We start from the raw sequence: 21,916 nt of genomic DNA on the forward strand, positions 1-21,916 counted from the left end.
TTCATCCCTACACTCTTCCACTATACTCCATCCAAAAGGAAACTTCGATGTCTCATTCTCAGTCCTCAGCATATCCATACATATAATTCCTTCTAGCCTAAGGTACTGTGTTCACCCTGTCAGTCTTGTGAAATTTACACATTCATCAACATATAGTTGAAATAGCACCTCCTGTAGGAAGATATGTATAATTCTTCAGCTACAAGGGGTTTCTCAGCAAACCTTAACTTTGCAACCTTTTATTCTCTAGGTATTTAGAAATTATTATATTATAGCAACAATAGAAATAACAAACCCTTAAACTTGGGTGGAAGTTGATGTTAGCATGAGCACCCAAGACACTTGGGCCTGACTCTTTGCTTGTGAAGTTCCCCTCCTACTCTTACAGTCTGCTGAGCTTTCATTTCTAGAATACTTTCACTACCCTGTTCCCAAAGAAACCACTAACTCCTTGACAGTCACTCCCCAACCTGTCTGCCCCCCAGCTCTGGCAACCACCAATATGTTTTCTATTTCTATAGAGTTCTGTATTCTGGATATGTCATATAAAGCGGTTCATATAACATGTGACGTTGTGGCTGGCTTCTTTCTAATGATAGCCATCCTGTTGTATGTGAGTGGTATCTTATTGTGGTTTTGATTTGCATTTCACTAGTGACAAATGATGTTAAGCATCTTTTCATGTCCTTATTGACCATTTTTTAATCTTATTTAGAGTAATATCTATTTAAATCCTTTATCCGTTTGAAAATTGAGCTTTTTATTGTTGAGTTGTAAGATTTCTTTATATATTCTGGGTATAAGTCTATTATCAGATATGTAATGTCAATATTTAATCCCAATCTGTGGGAGTTTTTTGGTCACTTTCTTGATTTTTGAAGAAAGTTTTATTTTTTAAAATATTGATAAAATTTTGATAAAATATACAACATAAAATTTATCATTTTAACTATTTTAAGTTCATTACATTGTTGGACAGCCATCATCACTAACCAGTCTCCAGAACTTTTCATCTCCCCTACCTGAAACTATATTCGTAAAATACACTCTTCTCTCTCCCTTCTCAACCACTAGCAACCATTATTCTTCATTCTGTTCCTATAAACCTGACTGAAGTAGATATCTCATAAGTGGCATACAATTTTCCATTTCATAACAATATTTCATATGATATTTGTCCTTTTGTGACTGGCTTATTTCATCTACATAACATCTTCAAGGTTAATCCATGTTATGGAGTATGCCAGAATTTTCCTTTTTAAGGCTGAATAATATTCTACTGTAGATACCCTATATCTCATTTATCCATTGATTGAAACTTGGGTCACTTCCACCTTTTGACTATTGTGAATAATGCTGCTATGGGTACATAAATATCTGCTTGAGTCCTTGCTTTCATTTTTTGGCATGTGCAGTCATGCATCACTTAATGGCAAAGATGTGCTCTGACAAACATGTCATTAGGCAATTTTACATTGTATGAATGTCCTAAGTGTCATTATACAAGCTAGATGGTATAGCTACTACTATCAGATGGTGAAATAGTCTGTTGGGACCACCATCATATATGCCATCTCTCATTGACTGAAAGGCCATCAGCAGCACAGGACTGTAGACCAGAAGTAGAATTGCTTTATCATGTAGGAATTCTGATATTGCGGAATGTCATTTTCCACAGTGACTACCATTTTATATATGCACTAACAGCACACAAAGGTTCTCCAGATCCTCGCCAATACTTGCTACTTCTGTTTGTCTTGTACTAGCCATCATTCTAGATATAAAGTAGAGCACAAAAATTTATATTTTTGATGAAATTCAGCTGACCTTTTTTTTCTTGAGTTAATTTTGCTTTTGATTTCATATCTAAGAAGAACTTGTCGAATCTGGGGTCACAAAGATTTATACCTATATGTTTTTCTAAAGTTTTATATTACCTTTAGGTATATGACACATTTTGAGTTAATTTTTGTATATGTCATGAGGTAGAAGATCAACTTCATACTTGCGCATACACATAACTAGTTGGAAAACTCACTGTAAATATGAGTTTATTTCTGGACTCTTTAAATTCTGTTCCGTTGATCTTAAGTCTATCCTTTTGTTTAAATTCCTTCCTTTTGAAACATTTTCTGCACTTGACTACCGGGTCACCTCTGTGTCTTGGTTCTCCCCCAGCATTATTAATCATCCCATTCTCATTCATCTTTGCTGCTTTCTCTCATCTTCCCAACCTTGTAGTATCCCGGGATGTCTACTCTGACTTCTTTTTATTCATACTCTCTTCATAGATAATCTCTTTCAGTCTCAATAGTTACATAAGCATTTCCAGATTATATCTCTACTCCAGACATCTTCTATGAATACTAGATTTCACATCTACTTAACATCTCCATTTTAATATAAATAGGCATTTCAGATTTGACAAAACCACAAACTCCTAACCCTTCTCCCTCCCCAATCTTGTTTCCCGATAGTCTTCCTTACCATTACATGGCAAGTCCATTCTTGCACCTTCTGTTGCACCCAAATCTGTTGAGTCATTCTTGAGTTCTCTTCTTTTACATCCACATGCAATCATAAGCAAATTCTGCCTGTTTAAATTTTTTTAAATATCCTGAATTTTAACCACTGTCTTTACCTCCATCACTATCATTTTTGTCTAAGTCACTATTTTCTCTTGTTTAGATGATTATAGTAATCACAACTGGTTTCCCACTTCTACCTTTGTTCCTCAATAGTCTGTTTCCCCACAGCAATCAGAGTAGTCCTTATAAAATATGCATTAGATTATAATCACTTCTCTGCTCAAGGCCTTCCAGTGATTTTGTCTCATTCAGAATGAATGCCAAAGTGCTTTATAAGCACCTCTAGGCCCGGGATAGCCTAACTTGAAGTGGTACTCTGTCACAAACTTGCTTTCCTCTGCATTAATCATGATCTCATATCAAGCTTCGTACTTGTTGTATGTTCTGATTTTTTTCCCTTAGAATTCTGAATAGTTTATTCATTTCCTTTAGGTCACTTTATTAGTGAGGCCTCCCTGACAGCCCTTCTTAAATTTTAATAGGAATTGTAACACCATCACAGACATCATGTTCTTTTACCTGAATTTTTTATCAGAGTCCTCATCACACATATATATATTATTTATAATTACAGATTCTGAAACGAGAATGCTTATTTTGAATTTTGGCTTTGCCATTTGCTGTGATTTTAGGCAGATTTCTCAGCCGCTCTGATTTTCAGGTTAATCAACAAAAAAGTAGAGAAAATAATTTTATTGAACTAGAGTTGTGAAAAATAAATGAGCTTATTCAAATAACATGCTAGATATATAATGTGTTCACTTAGCATTAATTACTGGTGTAATTATCATCATTATAAAATGTCTGCTCCTTCTACTGGAATAGAAATTTATCAAGGTCAGGGAGTTTATTTCACACTGCTACATCATCAGCAGTGCCAAGTATGTAGTAGATTCTCAGTATTTGTTGAAAATTAATTTTTATGATAACCTGCTTATTACAGATAAGGGAATGCAGGCTTAAATAAGTTAAGTACCTTAAGACTTTTTATTCCTAGTAATAATCTTAACTCCTAAGAGTTAAGATTGTTTTAACAATGAGGACTTAAGAAAGTCCTTATGTCACTTCTCCATATGATAAACTGAAGAAATGAGCTCATTCTTAAGGGTTAGGGATTTTCCTGCAAAGCATATGTTCTATAGATAGTTAAACTGAAAAGCTGAATCTGAGTGGGAATATTCTTAGGTGTTTTAGGAAACTTGGATGCACAAAAAGTGATTCTTTACTAGTAAAGGTGTTTTTATATTGCCCAGTGGGCGGAACAAATTGAAGAATGAGTACAGTGGTTCCATGAGATCTGGAGATTGGTGCTACTGATTAAGAGACTTATATATTCCCTAGTGATGGAGGAGAAACATTTTCTTAGAAAAATAATTGTTTCCTAAGTCTTGAAAATTGCAGATTCCTTCTACTACATACAGATGTTAGGAAATGTGCTTCAACTCGCAGCTGCGCAGGTAAAAAAACATATAATCTCAAGAAATTCACAGTGTACAATTACAGTGAAACAGCAGAGGCAACATAACAACATAGAAATGTGGGTGCCATGAGCACATGGTAGGGAGTCACCTGATTCTTCTGCTTTTGAGAGGAAGGCAGATAAATTTTTACAAAGACTTTAATGTTTGAGCTAAGTCTTGAGAATAAGACTGAGCCTACACAGTAGTTTCAAGAGGCCATATCATGGAGAGCCTTAATGGATTTGTCACAAACTGGATTTTATTCTTTAGCTATTATGGAGACTTCTGGGAAGACTAGAAGGACAAGAACAAAGTAACTTTGACATGATGTATATTTGTTATAGTAGAGAGGGAGAAAAACATTTTCAATTTCAATCACAAGATCTGTTACGGTGTCCCTTGTCTAATTTTCTAAGTAACAGAGTGCTCTGGGGAAAGTGGAGTGTAGATGTAAAAGAGAAATGTCATTCCTTTCCAAGAAGTATGTTTTTCATCTCATCCACTTTTCTATAGCTGCTTTTTGGGGGGAGGGTTCTTTTTTCTTAGTTCACTTTTCATTCGTTAGGTGACCCATTAGGTCATTAGAAATGGCGTGAAAAAGTGGGAATTTATGAATTAGTTTCTCTGATTCTTTCTTCTACTTGTCTAATAAATCATTGGGTGTTTGAAAGGAAGGGAAAAGAAAGTGGAGGGGAGCTACTGAGTCCAAATAGATGGTAGGAAAGCTGTGCACCTGTCTGTGTGTGGTGTAGAAGGTAGTGTAAAGAACAGGAAAGGTAGATCTGTGCTTTATTCTTTCTCTACTGTGGCTTGCTTTGAAGTATGTTTCCTTTTGAGTATTGTTCTGAATTTGATAGATAATCAGACCTGGGAATGCAGTTGTTTCATTGTCTAGATCATAATGACTTCAGTTAGGGCAGGCCTATTGATGTCCCACAATCTATAGCCAATGAGTTTCCTGGCTCTTCAAGCCTTAACCCAATTAATATAATTTAGACTCTGGGAAAACCGACCAGGACTTACTGGGCAAACATCATGGCCAAGCCTGCATTAGAAAATGGAGAAGACCCACCCACTAGTATTTGGAGTTTGAGGAGTTGTCCTAGATCCACAGTAATCCCTTGCAGTTTCTGAAAAAGGAAAACTGTGCTCAGGCAGTTTGTCTAGCCTGTTGGAGTGGCCCTTAGTAACAAGCTGGTCCTGTGATCCTCACTCTGCAAGCAGGCCACTTTGCAAAGGGTAAAAGGACAACTGGAAAACCCAGGTAGACTTTTGTCTTTTAGTTTGAGTAGTTTCTAGGGTGTTCCGGACTAAAAAACACAGGCCAGCAAATTCAGGAGATAGGGTTTGTGGGGGTTGGACTCTGTAAACTGCCTGTTGTTCAGAGGACCTCTCCCTCTCTTCCTTGTCCCTTAAAAGTTTAGTTGCATTTTCTTTGGGTTGCCTGCACTAGGACTCAATCTACTAATCTCTCTGCCCTTTTTTTCCCCCCTGCTCTTTCTCTCCTTGCAGAAGGAAAGCGAGGAACCCTTCAGGTTGTGCTTCTGGCCTTTTGGGCCCTTTTTGTTGTCTTTTCTCTACCCCTCCTCTTCAGCACGCGTGTGTGTGTGTGTTGGCACGCACGTGTGCGTGTGAGTATGTGTGTGCATGATCTGTGCCTCTGAGCTTTGGCTCATATAGATAGTCTGTTTTTTTGTGTTTTTTTAAAGCAGTTCGTATGCATGCTCCATGCTTGTATGTGCTCCTGCAGAAATCCCAGGAGCTCAATATGAGAATATGTGTGCCGGCATGGTGCACATTTAATGTAGCATGTCTGCTTATATTTGTACTCAGTTTGACTCCCCTGGACACTGGTTGCTTTCCTCTTCTACTTTGTAGAGTATGTGTCCATTTTCTACTTGTTGCTGCAGATCGGCATATGCTGTAAACCCTCGCTGAGTCCAGCATGCTTGCACACTTTGTATTGGAGAGCAGGAATTGCTGTAGGCATTTTGTGCCTCTTGCCTGGGGCCCTAAGTGTGAATGTACTTTGTGCTCCTAAGCAGGCTTACTGGCTTTTCTATGAGCACAGGCTTCTATAGCCTGTGACGTGGTTCCCCGTGCCATGTGAATGCATAGTCTACCAGTGCTCTGTGCCTGCAAGCACTAGTTCTTGAAGACACTGCAGCTTTTCTTTGCCTTTGATTCAGGTTCTAGTGAAAACTGAATCCTTCCCAAATGGGTGTATACACATGATCTGTAGATCTATGTGCAGGATCCATTCTCACCTTGTGTTTCTCTCAGGCACAAGTTGTATGTGCTGTGTATGAATGTATCTACTTCTTGTAGGTACATTGTCTAGCCCTCAGAGTCTCACTCCTCTGGCCTTCTTTCAGTGACCTCTGTGTGCATGCTTTGTGTCTGCAGGTTTCTGCAGACCCATTGTCCTCTCAAAGAACAGAAAATATGTATGATTTGGGGAGCCTAGGCTGAAAATATGTATGATTTGGGGAGCCTGGCTCCCAAAGATGTTTTATGATTTGTTTCTTTAAACCCAGTGGTTGCTGACAAGTATCTCATTCTGGGTAGGAAATTAAAATTTGCTCAGTATAATGACTGTTCCCAAGAGGAAGATGAGTCCAAATTAGTGGGATCTAGGAATATAGGGATGGGCTACTTATCACAAGCAACCTTAGATTTCATTCTACCACCTCTGACTGCCTTTTGGGCCTGGCTCTCTTTTTACCAGTATCATCCCACCCAGAGAACCAGGGCAGGAGGCAGATGAAGTGAAATGGGATCATGAAGAGCTGTGGGCAGTAGGCAGATAGCTTTGAGAAAAACAGACATCTGAAGTCTTACTGAGAAGGGCCATAAATCCAAAGTTCATCTTGAGCCTACTGCTGACCCAGGATAAGTCTTACTTTTTTTTTTTTAAACCACTATTGGCTTGTCCTACTTCTCCCTTTTCTGTTGTCTTGCCTCATTCTGCCTATAACTTCTCCCACCTTTAGCTCTCCCCAAACTCCTCCCTTTGTCCAAAGTTAAACAACTTACGTCTCCTTAGTTCTGGAGTTCATTTGCTTTGGGATAGTTAGCTGTAACCCAGATCTCAGGAAGCAGGGAAGTTATTGTAGGTGGTGGGGAACAAATTGGGGCAGGAAGACCCCAATCTACCAGCACAAAGTCTCTTGAGTTTGATACCATGGGTTTTCTGGAGAGCCCTGGTAACTTTGGAACTCTCTGCACACTGATTAAGGATTCACTTTCGTCATTTTTTGTGTATATTAATGAAAAATAAATCTTTAAAAGGTTTTTCAAATTATTCCCTCCTCAACTTATTTGGTGCCTCACTTTTCAACTTTGTATTACAGAATTCATGACATACACCAGAATGATAATCCAAGTGTTTATCAGCCATTGGTTCTCTTGTTTTATATAGTTATATAGTACCAGTGAGTCAGGGGTTGCAGTAACTCAAGCAAAGTCAAGTCACAGGATGAGATAAGTGGTTCCTCCTCCTGGCTTTGGCTTACTGTTAAGTGTAATGGGTCTTGTGAGGGGGGATATAAGTCATGGCAGTTCTCATACTCCAAGGAGGCCTCCTAACTCCTGGATTCTCAATGAACCCTTATATCATTCCTATTCTGTGGGGAAGAAGAGATGAAGTGTTTCTTATTTCTGCATCCTATTGTTGCTCTGGCTGGTCAGAGCATTGACTAAGACATCAAGTTGGCTATGTCACCATGTGGGAAATGTTCCTATACTGCTCTGAGCTTCTCCTTTATTGCTCACCATCTGGTTTATAGGCAATACCCCTCTTTCCCAGGGTCTAACTTTTTCTATCTCTTTTTGAAGCTTCCAGATGATGGTGATCCTACTCTGTCTCAGTGGCTCCCAGAAGGGTAAGTGATTCCCTGCAAGATTTCTATGGATTTTGTATAATCTCTCTTGCAACTTTTATCTTTTCCCCTGACATCAGGAAGACAGCTTTGTAGATGGATCCTGGGGAAAGATGTTTCACTGTGGTTTGTTTGGTTCTCTGGGGCAGAGGAGGGAACTGTACAGACTAACTTTTCAGAGGCATATGGGAGAGTTTTGTAAGCAGTTCCGCTGGAGCCGGCTGAGTGCTTTGCGATTCCTCTATTCTTGTTTCTGGACCAGCACAATGATAATGTACCCTTTAGGTGGGAGAATGAGGAAACTGGAAAAGTATCTGCATTTGGGGACAGTTTCTTTCCATTCCATTGTTGATGGTGTGGCTCATGCAGTTACTCCCTGGACTCCATCCTGCTTTAGCTTTTGTGAGTCACCTACTTATTCCATTCCACTCGAGTCAAGACATAAGTAACATCCCTTATGAACTCTGTGTTGTGTCTATGCTTCTTGTCTGGGAGTTTTAGTCCCATGTGATTGCGCCAGAGAGTCATTTTCTGCTGCTCATCTGCTGCCTGTGACTGAGTGACTGCTCTTAAAAGAGTTTGTACTTCCTCCTCATTCCCCTTCCCCCCCCCCACATATACTACCAGTTATTTCTGAGAATCTTCCTCCTTTCCTTGTTCTCCAAAAGACTTTCAACTTTAGAACTCTCAGTGACTGCCTTTTCTCCCTTGTGGCTAGGAAAGACAAAAGATCAGATCATAAAGTTAACTGCTACATTTTTATATTGTCTATTCCTTGTAATTTGTCTTTTTAATCACATAAATTAGCTACCCTTTATTCTTTTGTCAAAAGTTTACTTATGGCACAGAAACTTCTTGGCTTAGGTGGTACATATTATAGTCTTTAGAATTAGTTCCAAAATTGTGGCACCAATTACTTCTAGAGCAATCCTTTTGCCTTGTTTCCTAATGATTGTAAATACTTATCTTCGGGGATCAGTGCCTTTGGCCTGAGTATGGGGAGGATCCCCCATACTCCTACCAAGCCCACCTTGCCTTGTGAAGCACAAGGTTCTTCAGATAAGCTGATTTGCCTTCAGCTGTCACTATAAAGATAAAAGAGCTCCTAGGCCTTGACTAAAAACCATAGAAGATTCTGAAGGCAGACTCTATGTACATCATCCCATTACCTTTTTTTTGTGCCTTCTTTATCTATTGCAAAGGACCTGATAGAGGACAGGTAATATTCCTCTGGGGAGAGGGAAAGTGACATAAATGGAGAATAGAACAGAATGGACCAGTGAACTGCCAACAACTCAAGGCAAGACTGAAGGTCTTGATATATTTTCTTCTCTCCTCAGGCCTGCTGGAGGGCTCTATGGCATTGACAGCATGCCAGATCTACGCAGAAAGAAGCCACTGCCACTTGTCAGTGATTTGGTGAGTTGAGATTCTTATGCAGGTAGAGGCTGTAGCCTTGGTATCCCACACTGAGCTTTAGCTAAACTATCAGGACCGGCAATGATCTATTTAGTGACACATATCAGTCTGATAATTTAAAGCCTCACTGAGAATTATTGATAGCTTCAGTTGGGGCCTGTTTTACCTTACTTACTCATCATAACCCAAGGTTTTTCATTAGTTCAGGCTCTTACCTGAAACATATGTGGCATGGACCCTAACAACTGGCCTCCAGGGTAATTTTATTTTTTGTTTCAAGCTCCTCGGGGAATATCCACCATCTTTTTTGATGACATGGAATAAAAATTTTCTCTAGCTTTGACTTAGTTTATTGTGTGTTAAGCATGGCTCCCTCTTGGAGGTCAAATCAAAGTCTCCCAAGACATAGGACTATCTCTGTACCCCTAACCTTAACTCAGTGTTGATACTGAAAGGTAATGATTAAAAGTTGTAGAATTAAATTAAAGTTGTAGAATTAAATTGAAACAGGCTTAGGTGTTAAAGCTGTTCTCGGGACCTCCTGATGACTCAAAGTTCTCATTTGAGGTATCTGGGGATCAGATCAAGGAATTTCCCATAGTCTTGTGGGTTTGGGGTTGGGGGCTCTGGAGTGGGGTCCAGGCTCTCCCAGAGCTCTAAAACTACATGTAAGAATTAAACCCTTATTACCATTCTCTACTCCTGTTTTCTTCTGTTTTTCTTCCTATTTGGTCTAACTTTTCCCCTCTATTCTTCCCTTTTCCCATTTCTCCTCCATTTTCTGCTCTCTTCCCACCCCCCATTCCCCCCCCCACCAGTTTCCCTCCTTAGTTGGTTAAAGAAAGTATCCTTTGCCATTTTTCTCTTTGTCATTTCTTCTTTTCCTACTTTCTGTTTATCTCCTCTTCTTTCTTTCTCCCCTTTCTAATGCACCTTTTCCAACCCTTATTGAGTTGGTTGGATGTCATCTGTTTTCCTTTAGTACTTTGTTTCACCATCTTCCATTTACTCTTTTCTCTTCTTCATTTTTTTCCTACTTTTTCTCATCTTCTGCCCCCTCCTTGTTCACCAGCTTTTCTTTGCTTAACTAATTGGATGATATTTTAACTTATTATTACCTTATTATTTGCCTTCCAAAGTTTTTAAACCTTGCCTATATTTAATTTTATGGCATAACTCCTTAGAGTAGGAGACCTAGACCTTGAGCCTTAGCTGGCTGCATGGGTTAAAGAGAACATTCAGTGGGAAGAAACCTGGGGGTGGGAGGGCTGGGGTGTGTTCCCTACTTTTGACTCTGGGGAAGAACCTCTTAATTGTCTCTGAGCATTTTCATGCCCCTGTAGGGGCTTTAACATTATGTTGTTCCTTTCTATGCTTTCCTCTGTGCAGGCTATGGTGAGTGTCTCCAGAGCTCCCCCTTCCGTCCTTTCAGAGTCTACATCCCAAGCCATCTGGGTGCCTCCTAGCTGTTCCTCCTGCTTAGGCTGATATTATTATTCTGTCTGTCCACTGCCTTAGAAGAACCATAAGCCTCTCCAGGGGTTGCTTCTAAAACTTGAGTTTTAAGTGAAATATTCAGGGGCCCTTTATCTGAGTCTGGCTTGCAGGGACATCCCAGCTTTCCGTTTTTTAACGCCTGCCCTGCTTGATTTTACTATGACTGTTGATCCTTTCATTTGCCAAATTCCCTGCTCATTTGGACTACTGATATCTGTAGCCACCTGTGCGGACATGGGATGATATAAGGGGTTAGAAGATGGCATGGACTTAATGTTTGTAGAGATGGTTCTTGAATATGACTTCATAAGGTTGTGTGTCTATGCCTTTAATGACCTATTTCCTACTGTAATTCTAAACTTTTTATTTTCCTTTCCCTTCCTATAAATAAGGAATTTCTGTGGGCAGAATGCCTAAAAATTGTATTAAAGAGAATCTCTTTGTATTGTAGGTACCCTGAGATAAGTGTAATTCTAACATTGTCAGAGCAGTCTCCATGAGGGCTTGGGTTTGGATCTTAACTTGGGACACTTAACCTGGAACTACTCGTGGGTAATCCTTGTCAGTGAAAAGTAAAAATAGAGAGAAGGTAGTAAGCTAAAATCAAGAAGCTTTGGTCACAAAAACTCCCTCCCCACGACTTTGCCAGCCTGTGGTGGTAGCCAGGGCTGACATCAGGTCTTCTCTCACAGTCACTGGTCCAGTCCCGGAAAGCAGGAATTACTTCTGCAATGGCTACACGTACCTCTCTCAAGGATGAAGATTTGGTAAGTGACCCATGGGGTTTCATGAATCCACTGACCTAAGGCATGACAGTCATCTCTATAGTCATTTAAATTGGAATTAAAGAATGTTGGGCATCATTAACAAAACAGTGAACATCTAGTGTCAGTTTTCCAAATTGGGAAAGGCAAGCGTCCAGACCAGGGTTAAGTCTAAGTTTCATGCTGGAGTAAGTGACTACTGCATTCAGCATTTTATGGTGGACTTCAGTACTATGAGAAAGTGTAAATGCTGGGACAAAACTCAGATAAAGCATTCAGGTCAGCCATCATGGATGACCGGGAACACGATACACTGGGAACCTCCCACCAGGCTAGAGGTTGGGCTGGGCTAGGCTAGAGCATCTCTTACACTTTCAGAAGAAAAGCCAGGGTCCTGGTTCTGTTAGAACCCTAAGGTCACTGTTAGATGATGGTGGGGCGATGGGTTATGTGTCTTTCAGAAATCCCATGTGTATAAGAAAACCCTGCAGGCCTTAATCTACCCGATCTCGTGCACCACACCCCACAACTTTGAGGTTTGGACCGCCACGACCCCAACCTACTGCTATGAGTGTGAAGGCCTGCTCTGGGGCATTGCCCGGCAGGGCATGCGCTGCAGTGAATGTGGAGTCAAGTGCCATGAGAAGTGCCAGGACCTGCTCAATGCCGACTGCTTGCAGCGTAAGTGGTCCTTTGGGACGGGGTGGGAAGCAGGAACATCAGGCCTCTCCAAATTAGTCTGACAACAGAGAGCTAGGATGATTGGATTGTCCCTCTAGTCTATCTGATTGAGGTTCTTTGCTTTTCGGAGAAAGTAGGGCACTGAGTTGAGGACCAGTGCCCTTTCAAATAAGAGGTCTTTTTTTCCTTTCCTTTATTATTATTATTATTATTACATTATTCTTCATTTTGTGCATTTTTCCATCTCAGTTGTAATCCCCACGGGATCACAATTCACCCGTGTGCCATTACCACAGTTCAGTGCACTCTTCCCATCTCAGTTCCAATCCCATTCCCCCTCCCATCTCCATAAAATGTCTCTGGTTTATAGTTGTTCATTGTTTTCATTTTCATTCTATTACATTTGTTATAGTGTGCCATCACCATAGTCCAGTGTACTTTCCTCCCCCCACCATTTTTGATCCCATCCACTCCTGTAAAATGTCTCTTGTATATAGTGGCTCATTATTATTATTATTTTCTTGCCTGGTCCTTTATAATCCTGCTGTGAGTGAAACCATCCGGTATTTTTTTTTTCCTGGCTTATTTCACTAAGCATCGCCCACCCCTTATTTTTAACCAAGTTTTGGCTACCATCTGAGTTGTATTTTTAACTCTGCTAGCTAAACATTAAACTCCAGGAGGCCTTGCAGTGATTAACTTTTCCCAGAGATACCACAATCTTAAGCTTCTCTCACAGTTCAGTCACCCCTCCCTGACCCCATTCTTCAGCCTGACCTTTGGTCTTGATAGGTGGCCCATTGGACAGCCCTGCTTTTTGTCTTTGACCTCCTTCAGGGGCCGCAGAAAAGAGCTCTAAACATGGAGCTGAGGATCGGACCCAGAACATAATCATGGCCCTGAAGGACCGCATGAAGATCCGAGAGCGGAATAAGCCAGAGATCTTTGAAGTTATTCGAGATGTCTTCACTGTGACCAAAGTTGCCCATGTACAACAGATGAAAACAGTGAAACAGAGTGTGCTGGATGGCACCTCTAAATGGTCTGCCAAGATTACCATCACTGGTAAGCAGGCCATAGTTGAAGAGGGCAGGAAGGCTTAGGCTAGAGGAAAGAAACCACCTGAGCACAAGGGAGCAGGGGGCTGGGGAGAAGGAAGATATAACTAAGGAGAAAAAAGAGGTCCTCTTTTTTCATCGGTCCCCCTCTCCTAGACCCAGATGCAGGAGGGTATTAGGAGAGCAAGACTGGTACCAGCAAACAATAGTATGCTGATACAGGATTTGGTAACAATCTGATAATATAAAGATGGTTAACATTCTCATATTACAGGAGCAAGGGGTGGGGGGAAAGGGAGACAGGAGGTCAAGGAATAGTTAACCAGTGGCTTTCTAGCTGGTGGATGTGGTAGAAATGTACATATATCAGAGGGAGTAAGGACCAATGTAGAAGTAAATGGTCTGTTCCAGTTTCAGTGGGGAGGTGGAATTCTTGAAGTAGGTTCTGGGAAAGGCTGATAGCTTAGGACTAAAGATAGATGTGGAGGCATGAAAAGAGTAAGGTTCTTGTACAAAAAAAAAGATAGAGGCTGCTCTAAGATGGAAAACAATGCAGTATGGAAGACTCTGACTTCTGGAACATAATCTGAAGTTACCTTCTGTGTACGTTTGGCTTGCAGTGATGTGTGCCCAAGGCCTACAAGCTAAGGACAAGACAGGATCCAGTGATCCTTATGTGACTGTGCAAGTGGGTAAAACCAAGAAGCGTACCAAGACCATCTTTGGGAACCTGAATCCTATTTGGGAGGAGAAGTTCCATTTGTAAGTCACAGAGAGCTTTGTCTTGGGAGTTTGTTTATTTTAGGAGCAGCAATAAGTCTTTTTATTATATGCTAGGACCCTAAAAGGGAAGGGGCAAAGGCAGTGAAAAAAACTTACTTCACAAATGCCTTAACTAAGCAATAGCCATTTCTTCCATGGACTTTGTATGAGGATTACTTTACATAAACCATGAATGACCTTTTTATTTTTAATCGTTGAGAAGATTTTACTGCTGCTTAATGAAGAACCAGGACCGGACTTTTCTGTTGTATACCTCCCAGCCCTAACATCATGCCTAGAAAAGGTTAGGTTTTTCTAGGGAGTGGGGAAAGAATATCTCTTTTCTACAACTGGGTAATTCTGGCTTGAGTATAGAAATCTGGGTCTGAAGTTGTTTCCATTTTCTCAGAACTTAGAGCCTAGAGAATTCAGATACTTTATCAAACTTAAGATCTAGGGCTAGATAAGAGCTGGCTATCTCGAGACCTTCTGTTGGCTCCTTGCACAACTCATATGGAAAGAGATTGGAGCATAGTTATGAATAATCTCCAACCAGAGGCAAGAGGTGCTGGGGAGAATAACTGTCTGAGAATTTGGATGGCTCGCTCTTAAATCCTTTCTTTCCCCTTTTATTCATACAGGTGGTTTTTTTTTTTTAACTTTATTTTATTTAAGTGAGGTAACATCAGTTTTACAACACTATATATGATTCAGAGGTATAGGATCACACTCCTTCAGACATAAATTTTCTAAACCATGCCCACCACCAATATACCCATAGTTCCACACTGTAATTCATTGGGCCTGCTTTGCTCTTTTTTTTTTTTCTCCCTCTCTGAAGACTTCTTATAATTAGTTCTAAATTATTGGCCCTGTGTAAGTTTTTCCCATTTCCACTCATTACGTAAACAATTTATTAAGCTTTTATATTGTGTCTAGACAAGACATAATACATGATATTGTATATCTTAAAATGTATAAATAAGATAATCCCCAACTTTAAGAAGGTTACTGTACATTTGTCTATTATTTTTCAGTATACCAGTAATTATACTAAATTATTTTAATGGAACATGCAGAGATACTTTTGAGAACACAAGGAAAGAGCTGCACATCTTGCTGAGTGCAACTTTAGCTTTAGGTGTGGCACTAGAACCCCAGAAACAACTTCTGGGTAAGGAGAACATGCCTTCGTGCTGTGGGAACATAGGCAAGCTCCTTTCTCCAACGCAAACACCTAGAAGAAATGACCTGTGGGTTTTTAGAGTGATAGAAGTTTACTAAGCACACTCTTAAGTAGATGGGAAGTTAGGTAGAAAGCTAAGCAGATAGCACTTGATGGGCATGCCATAAACATTAATGCCTTTACTGACTTCATAAAAGACTCTGAAGAGGAGACTTAGAAATTGTTTACTATGCCTCTGTGGCACCTGTCCAGTTTTCCTGTTGGTGCTACTGATATGTTGGTTGTTGCATAAAAAATCAGAATTGTCCCTAATTACCCTTCTCCTTCCGGGGAAGAAAAGAATAGATTGCTACTGGAACCACCCAAGCTGAGGAATGGAGAGCCAAACACTGGGGTAGTTTGACTTAGTTGGAACTTTGCACCACTGTTCTCTGACTCCTCCTCTTCCTCTGCAGGGCTTCAAGTACTGTTGATGGAGCTTTGGGAAGGGAATTGAAAGTGACAGGAATGAGGGCTTTTGGGCCTATTCCTTAATAGAACCTGTCTAATTCTATCATAGTGAATGCCACAACTCTTCTGACCGCATTAAGGTACGTGTATGGGATGAGGATGATGACATCAAATCAAGAGTAAAGCAACGGCTAAAACGAGAGTCTGATGATTTCCTTGGCCAAACCATCATCGAGGTTCGGACACTAAGTGGCGAGATGGACGTCTGGTACAATCTGGGTAAGGAAACCAGACCAGGGAAAGTTGCTGGGAAAAGACATGAAATGAGGAATCTGGAGAAAAGCCTATCTCCTAAAACTGCTATTCAGTCCCAAAACATACTTCTACACAGAGCCTTCTTTACCTGCAGAGAACCTATTATAGGTAGAGGTGGGGGATAAATAAGTGGAGGTGACTAAAATTCACTTTCACTGGACCCTCTCCAGGTTTCTGAAGGCTCTAATTAACTTTCAAAGTCATTTCTAATGTATTTAGGGGTATTCCCTCAGATGATCCTATTGATCTCCCTAACAAGTTCTGGGGTATTTATGGAGTACATGGCTACTGGAGTGAATTCACTCTTGGATCAGCATTTCCTTCTACTCAGGTTAAGCCAGATGAGGACTGTGTAAACTGTCTGTTTTTGCATTGATGTCAATCTCCAGACTTCTTTCTTTCTTAGAAAAGAGAACAGACAAATCAGCGGTCTCAGGGGCCATACGACTACAAATCAGTGTGGAAATCAAGGGGGAAGAGAAAGTAGCCCCCTATCATGTGCAGTATACGTGTCTCCATGAGGTGAGCCAGCGTTTGCTAGAAGGAAGGGCCCTTTGTAATGAGATAGGCTACTAAATGGTTGAAAAGCTGGGACCTGTTTTTCTATTTTGTCCGTGGCTTCTGTTTTGTACTGGACAGCCCAAGTGCCTATCCCAGCCTCAGTGCTCTCACTAATGTGAGCACAGCCCATGAGGGTACCGGGAGGAACTGAGCAATGACTTCCAGGGCAGACTTGCTATGGGACCCTAATCACATCCTCCCAGACTACTGTCATGTTTTGGATTTGGTTTTGATATATATTTAATTCTTTCCTTTGTCCTCTCTGGCAGAACCTTTTCCATTACCTCACAGACATTCAGGGCAGTGGAGGAGTCCGGATCCCTGAGGCTCGAGGAGATGATGCATGGAAGGTGTACTTTGATGAGACGGCCCAAGAAATTGTGGATGAATTTGCTATGCGCTATGGCATCGAATCCATATATCAGGCCATGACGTGAGGCTCCTTTGGGCTTTTGGGAGAGGTTAATGAAGGCATACTGACAGGGTGGACGGGTTCTTAGTTGGAGTAGTGTGCAGTGATTCATTGCTTTCTTCTCTGAGCTGTGTGAGGTGGGTTGGTCTATACCCAAGGCAAATAAGGGATGTATATGAAGGGAGTGTGTTTATCAGTTCGGCCTTGAGAAATGGGAGAGGAAAAGTATGCAGAGTACGATAGGACAGTATGCAGAGACCAGTGTGCCCACACATACAGGTCTGGGCAGGCAGGGCATGCATGCACATGTATTTGTGTGTGTGACAGGAAAGCTTGCATAGATTTTTTTGAGAGTCAGAGTAGACACTAAACAAGGAAAGCAACTGTGTCTGGAGCTGACCGAGACTATCATATCAAATATTCCTGCCTGCAATAAGAAGAGGTGTAGCTTATTTGTTGATGAGGCTGCTATTAACCTGTGTACAGGAAGCAGCCCTAGGAATGCAGAGGGTAGCTATTGCCCTGGCTATACTTTATTTATTCTATAAACTTTTAATTGAGACTTTGTGTCATATATAGTGCTACTTGCTGGGTAAGATGGAAGTCTCTGTTATTGGAGAACTGAGTCTAGCAGGTAGACATGTCAGCAAACTGAAAAACTGACAGTTTCAATAGAATGTGGTAAGTACTATGGTAATTGGAATCACAGACTATTATGAGATCTTCTAAATTTTAGGGAAGGTATGAGAGCGAATGGACACCTGAATTGAGTCTTGAAATAGAGAAAAGGAGGGAGAGTATCTCTGATAGGTATGTGAGCATTGTGAAGGTGAAATAGACCATAGAGTCAAGGAATTGCAAGAAGTTCAATGTAGATGGAGGACAAAAACGTGGTAAGGAATGAGATTTGAGATGGCTGGTCTGCATTCTTAACTCTGTTCACTCCCCTGGAATGATTTCATCCAAGTTTGAGACCTTGACCACTACTTCTGGGCCACGATATCTCTACAGATCACACCTTTTTCTGAGTTTGAGATCTACTTTAGTCTGCTCCCTGGGTATTCCCACACACATTGCAAACTCAGCATGGCAAAAATCTCATCAGTATAATCGCCATCAAATCTTCTTGTTTTCTATTCCCTACTTTAGTAAATGGAAAGATTTTCTACTTCTAAGTCAACCTAAACTTTTCTTTTTTATTACTGATTTTTAATTCCCAATATCCCGTCAATCTAAAACCTCTAGATTCTGTCTTCAAGATACATTTTCAATTTATCATATCTGCTATAGCTCAATAATAACAACCACAGCTCCTATATAGGATTTCCTTATGTGCCAGGCACTGTCCTAAGCACTTCAGGAATGTTAACTCATTAATCCTCCTATAAACCTGGTGAGGCAGACATCATTGTTTTTCCTGTTTTGCACATAAGAAAGTGGAGGCATAGATAAGTCGAGGTTAATTTATGTAATACATTATAATTTACATATTATGTAATCAGTTATATAGGTAATAAATGCAAATAATTTATGTACTGAGTGAAGGATTGAACTGAGATTCAAATCTACAGTCTGGCCTTAGAGTCTGTGCTCTTAACTATTGATATTTCCCTGTCCAATTTAGTGCTTCATTACTTATTTTCTGGTGATCGCATTAATTCTTCAGTTGGTCTTTCTGACTTAGTTTTTTTTTTTTTTTTTTAAAGATTTATTTATTTATTCGTACAGAACTGGGGTACAGGCCAGAGATGCGGAGGGTGAGAGGATTCACCAGAGACAGAGCGGGAAGCAGAACAGGCAGATCGACTAAGCACACTGCTGAGGGGAGCAGCGGGCGGGTCAGGAGAGGTCTGCCACGCCATGTGGTCACCTCCGGGGCAGGCAGGAATCGAACTCATGCGGAAGCGGCTCTTTAGTTTCTTAGTGCAGTGCTTTAACCCGCTGCGCCACCAGGGAGGGCCCCTGACTTAGTTTTATCCCTCTAAGTCTTCTTTTTCAACTCATTGTCAAAATGGCCTTTCTGAAAAATGAATTTGATCACATTGCTTCTTTATTTAAAATTTTACTGGAGCATTTAGGATAAATGCTTGTTGTTTATTCTCTTCTTACTTTTTCCTTCTCATTTCTTGTTAGTTCTCTATGGTCATCTGAACAGTAACAATAACAAAGGTTTCCCAAATGAGTTACTCTCTCATGAATATATTTGTCATTGCAATGCAGTTTCCTTTCACCTGCATATTTCATCTGATTAATTCTTGCTACTACTCTAAAACTTGGTTAAACAGCTCTTTGGGAATTCTTTTTCTACTCCCATCTAGTCCTCAGACATTCTGATTTAGATGATCTTCCTGTAGAGTTCCAGTGTTTTTGCATAGAATACCTTTGGATTATTGACTTTGCTTTTTATTGGCATTTGCTTTTTCTGCTAGGCTTTCACATTTCTGCTTAGCAAGGGTCCTGGCACATGACAGGTGTTCACTGACTATACATTTGAGTGAATAAATTATGAAGGTCTTTGTTTGCCAAGGTGATTGAAAATTTCACACACAGCAGGGAGATCTTTTGGTTACTTGGCTTTTGGAGCAAGTTCTGAAGAGTTGTGAAAGTGAATGTGCTGTTTTTCAGGCACTTTGCTTGTTTGTCATCCAAGTACATGTGTCCTGGTGTACCAGCAGTCATGAGCACCTTACTGGCCAACATCAATGCCTATTATGCCCACACAACAGCCTCCACGAATGTCTCTGCATCTGATCGCTTTGCAGCCTCCAACTTTGGGGTGAGTGTGATCTGAAAACATATGTACCCATTTGTTACCAGTTAATAAAGTTTGAGTTTTTATAGTCAGTACTATAGAGTTTATTGATATACCTAAATTCTAGTAGCTGCCAACTTGATAGGTGAATCATGTTTCCTTGTGAATATATATTAATTAATTCTGCTAATAGACTCTCCTTACTACCTTATGGATTTATAGTCTGTCCCAATAGACCATCCTCAGACATAGATAAATGAGAGAAGGTAGCAGAACACCACACACTATGGTTTGGGGGTGAGGGAGAGTTGTGCTAGCTGAACTTAGGCAGAACCTCTCTAAGCCAGCAACCTGATTGAATTACCATGTTCCTCATTCTTGAAGGTAGACCTTTTCCTGTTATTTATTCAGTCTCTCTCTGACAGATTCATACCACTTAAGTTTGTATCAGACTGCTGCCTAAGTGAGGATACTGGTGTACACCAGAGTCTGTTTTCAGGCACTTTGCATGTTTGACGTCCAAGATAATTATTAATTTGAATTCTAAATGTTACAGACAGCCTAAAGACATGATTCTACTTTTAATTATATCTTTTCTATTAAAATTAACTTTTAAAATGATACCTGTTATTTATCATAGCATTAAAAATGTATGAACTAAGAGATATAATGTGGATTCCGACTCTTTCCTACCCCCCTTTCCCACCACAATATATGCCTGGCCACCTTCCAAATGCAGTTTTTCCCCTCCTGTCAATCATCAGTGCTTGACTGTGAGCTACCTCAAATAAGTCAAAAGACGGTAGACTCAGAAACAATTAGAGAATATGTTTGGAGTTTCCTCCCATATAACTAAGATGCATTAGGATTCTCAAAGGAAGGGGTGTACACTGGTTACCTCCTGTGGACTGTTTCTATAGATAAGCTGTTTTCTCTCCCACGGACTTCCTTTTGTCAATGGGAGAAGATTCTCCATCTTGAGACAGAGGTGCTAAGAGATGGAACAGGGACCTCCCATCCCATTTCTCTTTTACACTGTTTGTTACTTACCTCACATGGGCAGGAGTAGGATTGGATTCCCAGCCCACTATATCCTCAACCAGAGACAGTTCTGTTTCTAAAACAGTCTGGGGGGGGCTTAGAAAAATTTTTCTTTCACCTATTATTTGTTCTCCACCCTCAGAAAGAGAGGTTTGTAAAACTACTGGACCAGCTGCACAATTCACTGAGAATTGACCTGTCTACATACAGGGTGAGTGAAGACATGGCTGTGGGGTGGGATTACAGAAAACATCAAGCTCTGTATAGAGAGACTGTAGGCCAATCTTTGTCGTAAAGATCAAAAGCAAGAAAAACTGGTCTTTGTCATCACACATATGGCCTAACTCACTGACACCTGTTGCTCTCCAACTCTGAATGCCATGAAGTGAATAAATAGCAGCAGGTGTGGCTACTTTTTATAGACTGTTGACTTTCCAACTCCACGCACATTACTCTACCAAAGTCACTAGTGACTTTCTCATTAGGAATTCTGAAGATGATCTTTTCCAGAAATGCTCCTTTAAAAACAGATAATTACTGGAATATTACTCAGCAACCAAAAAAAATAAACACATGCCTTTTGCAGCAACATGGATGGAGCTAGAAAAGATCATACTTAGTGAAATAAGCCAGAAAGAAAAGGAAAAATACCAGATGGTTTCACTCATAGTAGGAGTATAACAGACCAGGCGAGAAAATAATAATAATAATGAACAGCTATATACCAGAGACATTTTGTGGGGATGGAGTAGGGAATGGGATCAAAAACAGTGGGGGAGGGAAATACACTGGACTATGGTGATGGCACATGGGTAACTTGGTGATGGGAAGCCCACGGGGATTACAAGTGAGATGGAAAAAGTCACAAAATGATGTAAAAATAAACTATTATATTAAAAAAACAGATAATTACTTTTGTTTCTTGCATTTTTCCATACTTACCTCATTTTCCAGGGGAGATATTAGAATCCCACTAAGAGGAGATACAGTAACTTGTCTTCGGCTAGTAATTTGTAGTTGAGAGCTTGTCCATTCCTAAAATGGAGGGTGGAAGTAGGTGTAAGAGAATGGTAAATACCTGTGATGGGT

General features: G+C 40.4%; 1 protein-coding gene across 4 annotated transcripts in view; it reads left to right on the top strand.

The window, feature by feature from the left end:
- Window positions 1–21,916, top strand: part of UNC13B (unc-13 homolog B (C. elegans)) — a 191,253-nt gene that overhangs the window by 152,224 nt on the left and 17,113 nt on the right. For 2 of the 4 annotated variants that reach the window (XM_012721450.1, XM_012721451.1), the window contains exons 11-22: window positions 7,886–7,932; window positions 9,270–9,348; window positions 10,738–10,743; window positions 11,538–11,612; window positions 12,071–12,290; window positions 13,128–13,355; window positions 13,969–14,110; window positions 15,856–16,025; window positions 16,468–16,583; window positions 16,892–17,055; window positions 19,660–19,810; window positions 20,970–21,038. In XM_012721450.1, coding sequence (XP_012576904.1) covers window positions 7,886–7,932; window positions 9,270–9,348; window positions 10,738–10,743; window positions 11,538–11,612; window positions 12,071–12,290; window positions 13,128–13,355; window positions 13,969–14,110; window positions 15,856–16,025; window positions 16,468–16,583; window positions 16,892–17,055; window positions 19,660–19,810; window positions 20,970–21,038 — 1,467 coding nt within the window. The remainder of the gene's footprint in view (window positions 1–7,885; window positions 7,933–9,269; window positions 9,349–10,737; window positions 10,744–11,537; window positions 11,613–12,070; window positions 12,291–13,127; window positions 13,356–13,968; window positions 14,111–15,855; window positions 16,026–16,467; window positions 16,584–16,891; window positions 17,056–19,659; window positions 19,811–20,969; window positions 21,039–21,916) is intronic. The other 2 variants (XM_004677763.2, XM_004677762.2) reach the window with 1 other exon arrangement.

The sequence above is a fragment of the Condylura cristata genome, unplaced genomic scaffold (assembly GCF_000260355.1).
Source record: "Condylura cristata isolate star-nosed mole 26May11 unplaced genomic scaffold, ConCri1.0 scaffold00006, whole genome shotgun sequence".
NCBI classification, from domain to species: Eukaryota; Metazoa; Chordata; class Mammalia; order Eulipotyphla; family Talpidae; genus Condylura; species Condylura cristata.